At 36.9% G+C, this 6,352-nt stretch overlaps 1 protein-coding gene across 1 annotated transcript; it reads left to right on the top strand.

Moving 5' to 3' along the window:
• The first annotated feature begins 932 nt into the window (after positions 1–932).
• LOC117623262 (early nodulin-like protein 1) lies at positions 933–2,036 on the top strand. The gene is made up of 2 exons (XM_034354171.1): positions 933–1,201; positions 1,427–2,036. Exons 1-2 carry the CDS (start codon positions 1,021–1,023, stop codon positions 1,888–1,890), a joined length of 645 nt encoding a protein of 214 aa, XP_034210062.1. The 5' UTR covers positions 933–1,020; the 3' UTR covers positions 1,891–2,036.
• Positions 2,037–6,352: the final 4,316 nt, after the last annotated feature.

Genomic DNA, 6,352 nt, shown 5'->3' with positions numbered 1-6,352 from the left:
CTCATATGATCTAACATGAAATAGAGAAAAGAAAAGAAAAAATCCATGAATTGATGTCATCAAACAAATTTTTTAATAACTAAAGTTCATTATCAATCATGCAAAGACAATCACAAATTAAATTCATAAAAGTGTAACGATGCAATTTGCAACTGTAGAAGTGATGTGCACAACTATCTTTCGTGAAGACATGTGTAGTCTAGTGGTAAGGTGTCGTAATATTGTTTGATTGGTGGGTTTGATGCTTCTTAGGGAAATTTTGATGGAGAAATTTTTGTTAATTCGAATGAAATAAGTAAAAAAATGACCAACAAACACATAAGTAGGAATCGAACAGATTAATTACCTCCAATCATGATAGGAGTGCTCACATTATATACAATAAGACAAGCCAATGACCCTTAATCTCATATGGAAAAAGTAAGCCCCCCAATGACCATTAACCAAGGAAAATAAATAAGAAATAAACCGTTCATTTTAATGCATTTCTCAATAAGTTTGACCTCGACATATATATCACAAAACTACAAGCAATTAAGCAGCATTATCTTTGGTTAATCAAACGTTAAAAGTTGAGCCCATTTGTGAACAAACCAGAAAAGAAAGCACAGAAAGAGCAACCCTTTTAATGTAACAATTAATAAATTTAAATTTTATTTTTTAATGACCGTTGGGTCTCTCGCATGTTGCCACGTGTAAAACGTCAGAGGAGGACGTTATAAAGAACATGCTGAAACGCCTGGGTGTGCAGAATTAATAACACACGTATACAATTTCCAGCAGTGATTTTTAAGTAAGGGTAAATCCCTTCACCATTTTTGCATGTCCTACAACGGTCACCTTCTCCTCAGCCTCTCTATATATATCCTGACAAATTAGCCACAGTTAACACTCACCAAATCCCGTATCTCTCTAGATCTCACTAAATCTCTCTCTCTCTCTCTCTCTCTCTCAATATAGATAGCTATACCTGTGTCTTTAGAGGTTTAATTTTGTGGGTTTGATTAGATTTTTTCCGAAATGGCGTCTAAGAGACTATTTGTGAGCACGTTGCTTGTTATTTTGATGTTGGGGTTGGCTAGTAGCTCTCCTCAAGCTTACAAGTTCATTGTGGGTGGCAAAGATGGTTGGGTTTTGAGCCCTTCCGAGAACTTCAATCACTGGGCTGAAAGACATAGGTTTCAGGTCAATGATACGCTTCGTAAGCATCTCTCTCTCTCTAGTTTTTTTTTAAAATTTTATTATTTTAAATACAAGTGATTGTCTAAATAAAAGAGAATTTCTCACACACACTACTGGTCTACAAGTCAATGTCGTTTTCCACAGAGCTAGACCATGTTGGCTTTCTCTCTAGAGTTAGTGTATTATAATTAAGCTACTTTTCTTTTTGGTTTACCTTTTGGTGCTATGTATTATGTGTATGCAGTTTTCAAGTACAAAAAAGGATCAGATTCTGTGTTGGTGGTAACAAAAGAGGATTATTTCTCATGCAACACAAAAACCCCAAAACAGTCCCTAACAGATGGTGACTCAATTTTCAAGTTTGAGCGGTCAGGTCCATTTTTCTTCATCAGTGGCAATGCTGAAAACTGCCAAAAAGGGCAGAAGCTGATAGTGGTGGTTTTGGCCGTCAGAAGCAAAACCCAACATACGCCACCCTCTGAGGCCCCTCCTTCTCCATCTTCATCAGCTCCATCTCCACTTGTGGCTGATCCTCCTGCAGTCTCACCATCTCCGCTGTCGGATTTGGACACAAATGCACCGTCACAGCCCCCGCTACCGCGGGAGAATTCAGCAGCTAGAGGATCAGACGTTGGGTTATTGGCTTTTATTTGTACTGTTATAAGTATTGGTGCAAGTACTGCGGTTTTGGGTAACTTTGTGGTTTGAGAAAGACAAAAAAAATTAAATGAGAGGAGGGGTTTAATATTGTGTTTGTGGTGTTTGTTTAGAGACTTTTAATTTTACTACATTACTGTATTTCTTTTGAATTTTTACATGATAAAATTTCTAGTCTCACTCGTATCTCTAGATTTGTAAAAGAAACTCATCTCCCTTCTTAAACTTAAAGCATCTATAATGGACTCTCTAAATCATTTCATTTGATAAAATTTAGGGAGGAAGTGAGAAAACCCACCTCCAACCATGCTCCCTATCCAACTCCTAAGATAGGGAGACATCTAGGAGCTCCTATGATAGGAAGACCTCTAGGAGCTCCTAAATTGAGGAGAGAGAAATGACTTCTACTGGCTCTCTATAATTAAATGCTACTTTACTTTAATACTATTTTAAGTAGGGTGGTGATTTTCCCACTCCCCTTTTATCCACTTACACTCCCTTTTGTTTTTTAATATTTGTTACCATAAGATAAAAGGGAGTGTAAGTGAACAAAAGAGGAGTGAGAACATACAATTTTAAAAAAAATGAAGTGTAAGTAGATAAAAGGGGAGTGGGAAAATCAATACCCTTTAAGTATTTATTTAATACTAACTATTTTTTTTATTATTTTATTTGAAGATTTATGCTAAACTAAAAAAAGAAATAAATTATGAATGATTCCTTAAATTAGGAAGTATGGTTAGAATTGAAATTTTATAAGAGCACCTCCATCCCAAAGGGCAAGGGCAAGGCAAAGTCTGTCACTATGCACGTGAATAATGGCAGCCCTTGCCTTTTTTGTTTCCACCCCAAAGGGCAAGGGCAAGGGCAATTACTATTAACTTTAATTTATTTTCTACTTTTTATACTTCAATTATTAATTTTGGTGTGGGAAGTGAAGAAAACTACTAGGTATTTATTTATAATTTTAAAAAAAATTCTGAAATTTTTGGTATTTTTTTAGATTCTTTGTCAATTCTTTTTTAGTTGCTGATGTCATTAATGAAGTTAGCAAACCCAAGCAACAGCCCAGACAAGATCTGTCTTTGTGCCTACCCAGGCTTGTATAGCCCACCAGCTGCCCAGTCTTGCTGTTGCACGTTGGAGCCATTTCATGGGCCTAGGCCTCCTCCTGCTGGGGCAAAATGGGAGCGTTGGAGGTGCTCTATAAGGAGCTCCTAAAATAACTTTCTAGTATTTTTACCTAAATTGTAACTAAAAAATTATTGTTTTTCAATGATAAATTTTAACTAAAAGGTATTGAAAAATTATTATTTTACAATCCTTTCCACTGCTTTCTATAATAATATTATAGCTTAACACAAAGATTTTTTTTCTTTTTGCCTAAAAAGCATTTATTAGGTAATTGTCAATTGGAAAGTTATTACATGCCAAAAATTACTAGTTAATTCACCTATATTTTTACTTATTTCATCCCTATTCATTAATGAAATGCTATCGTATTTGTCTCAAAAAATATTCATCTTTGGAATTTATTTATTTATTAATATTTACAAAAAAAAATTCATTTTCTGGTTTATAATATTGATTTTTAATTATAATATTTATTGTAAAAAAAAACTGTATATATGGTAATTATTTAGAAGGGAATTGTTATTACCACCTTATATTAGAATTTTTGATGAACCCCCAAGACACCTCCCGAAACAAACAAATTGAAATTCATTGGAACCCAAAAAAGTCAGAAGCAGAGAGCAGTGTGGTAGAGAAGAGAGTGTTGTAAGTTGTAGAGATGAAGAAAATAATGCGAGTGTATTATACGACACTTTCCTGAAAGCATGCCGAAATCATTTTCCTCCTCGTCCTCCTCCTCAAATTCAACTTCCAACTCCAACAACTCTTATTGGCCTTGCATGCATTGCTCAGATTACGGGGCTAATAATTCCAGCAAGAACAACGACCCTAACCCTAATAGAATGACAAATTACGCAAACTGGTTGGTAGATAAACTTGCGTGCTCAAGCAATCAGTTTTCACATGACCAATAATCTCATGAGATCAAATGTATTTAGTATATTCATTCATATGGTACGTCTTGAAGCACATATCATTGACTAGAATCAATTAGGGACATGTGAAGGCAGAGGTATTGTGTACATGCTAACCAACCAGCACCCTACTGTAACGGTGGCTTTAGAGATTTCAACATCGGCTCAGCTGGGAAAACTGGTTTTCAGACTCAGTTGCCAAACAGGGTCAACACGGAAAACCAGAGGATCATATCAGAAGTCATACTACTTACATGTAATGTAAGCATCAACCTATATTTGTTTCTGTTAGTGTTTGACAAGCTAATCTGTGCTAATGGGAAAATGAAGAATTGGGAATATTGAAGAAGAGAGTGAGTGAACCTGTAATAACTTGTATATTTCGTGAGAGTGAGGGACAGTATATCATTTACACTCACAGCTCATCTTACCGTTAGAGGAGAGAGAGAGCTAGACAATTCCTAGCTTCAATCTCAACCATCCAACAACACTATCAGTAAGATTAAGACACTTGTCCAGTCAAGTCCTATGAGACTTAACAAACCGTTGACTAGTATAAAGAGCTTAGCCTATGAGCTAAGTATTAACACTAAACAAAACCATTACATGCTAAATCAGTTTACCATTTTGCACATTAACACTTCCCTTCAAATTGTGAACTGATTTCACCCTAAGCAATTATCTAAGATAAGAGAACTGTTCTCTTGCCAAAGCCTTAGTGAAGATGTCAGCTACTTGCTCCTTTGTAGGACAATGAATCAAGTCGATTACACCCTGTTGTAAAGCTTCTTTGATGTAGTGATACCTCCGGTTTATGTGTTTGGTTTTCTGATGAAAGATCGGATTCTTGGTGATAGCAATGGCTGAGGTGTTATCACAGTTTAGGGGTGTTGCCACAGTCTGCATCTCACCAAAGTCTTCTAACACAAACCGTAACCAAGTAGCTTGTGCAATTGCCTCTGATGCACTCACATATTCTACTTCAGCTGTGGATAGAGCAACACATTGTTGCTTCACAGATGCCCAAGAGAATACTCCACTACCAAATGTAAAGGCATGTCCTAATGTACTCTTCATATCATCTTATGATCCAAAGCAGTCACTGTCACAAAAGCCTACCAAAACCGATCCTTCTCCTTTCTTATATTCCAAACCAAAATCAAGTGTACCCTGAACATATCTTAGTACCCTCTTGGCAGTTCCATAATGTTTATTTGTGGGGGAATGCATAAATCTAGCCAACAGACATGCAACATATATTATATCCGGTCTAGTTGCAGTGAGATAGAGTAGACTTCCCACTAGTTTTCTGTATTCAGCTTCATTTGCAGCTCCACTTTCGTCATCTCTCTTCAATTTATCAGCTGGTACAAGAAGAATACCAACCGGTTTACAATCCTGCAGACCAAACTTTTTCAAAAGAGTGGAAGCATATTTTTTCTGGTGTATGAAAATGTGGTGTTCACTTTGGATAATTCCCATTCCTAGAAAGTGATGCAGCAAACCCAAATCTGTCATCTCATACCTCTGCATCATATCAGTCTTGAAATTCTGCATTAGCTCTTGAGAATTCCCTGTATAAACTATATCATCCACATATATAGATACTATGACCAAATTCGAGGTTCCCCTGCCTTTAACATATAATGTTGCCTCACTTGTGCTCCTTTTAAAACTGTACTGCACAAGATAGGAGTCTATCTCTCCATACCAGGCTCTAGGGGCCTGTTTCAAATCATACAAGGCTTTGTGCAATTTATACACTTTATCCTCTTCTCCTTTTACAATGAAACCATCGGGCTGCTCTACATACAACTCCTCTTGAAGCACTCTATTCAGAAAAGCTGATTTCACATCTAATTGATACATTTTCCAACTGTTCTTTGCAGCCAAGGCAATGAGAGTTCGTATAGTATCCAACCTTGCCACTGGTGCAAAGGTTTCATTATAGTCTATTCCGGGCTTTTGTGCATAGCTCTTTGCAACTAGTCTGGCTTTATGCTTTTGAACCGAACCATCCAAGTTCAGCTTGGTCTTGTACACCCATTTACTCCAATTACAAGTTTATTGAAGGATCTATTTACCAATTCCCACGTCTGATTCTTCTCAATCATGTTCATCTCATTCTCCATTGCCTTCTTCCATGCTTCATCCTGTGCAGCTTCATCAAAGTTCTCAGGCTCCACTATGCATGAATGACATCTTGCATAGATCTCACTCAGGTTTCTGTACCTCAAAGGTGTGTCATCAACCGAGGGATCATCGGTTATGGCCTGTTCTTAGGATGCAGGTTCTTCTTCTGTTTCAGATGTTCTCATGTCTGGCATTTCATCTGCAAGAAGTGGCATGCAGACTTCTTTCACTTTGTGTTACTCCCAGTCCCATTTGCCGTGTTCATCAAAAATCACATCTCTTGAGAGCAAAACCTTCTGAGTTGCAGGATTCAATATTCTGTATCCCTTCTC

The sequence above is a fragment of the Prunus dulcis genome, chromosome 3 (genome assembly GCF_902201215.1).
Source record: "Prunus dulcis chromosome 3, ALMONDv2, whole genome shotgun sequence".
NCBI lineage: Eukaryota > Viridiplantae > Streptophyta > Magnoliopsida > Rosales > Rosaceae > Prunus > Prunus dulcis.
Note: the sequence above shows the minus strand (reverse complement) of the source record. Positions and strands in the feature narration are given on the sequence as shown.

What these genes read in the sequence shown, in the direction of transcription:
- LOC117623262 (XM_034354171.1), top strand. Translation starts at nt 1,021, where the DNA reads ATGGCGTCTAAGAGACTATTTGTGAGCACGTTGCTTGTTATTTTGATG. An exon ending in TCAGGTCAATGATACGCTTC is followed by an intron (nt 1,202 to 1,426) that starts GTAAGCATCTCT and finishes ATGTGTATGCAG; the next exon opens with TTTTCAAGTACAAAAAAGGA.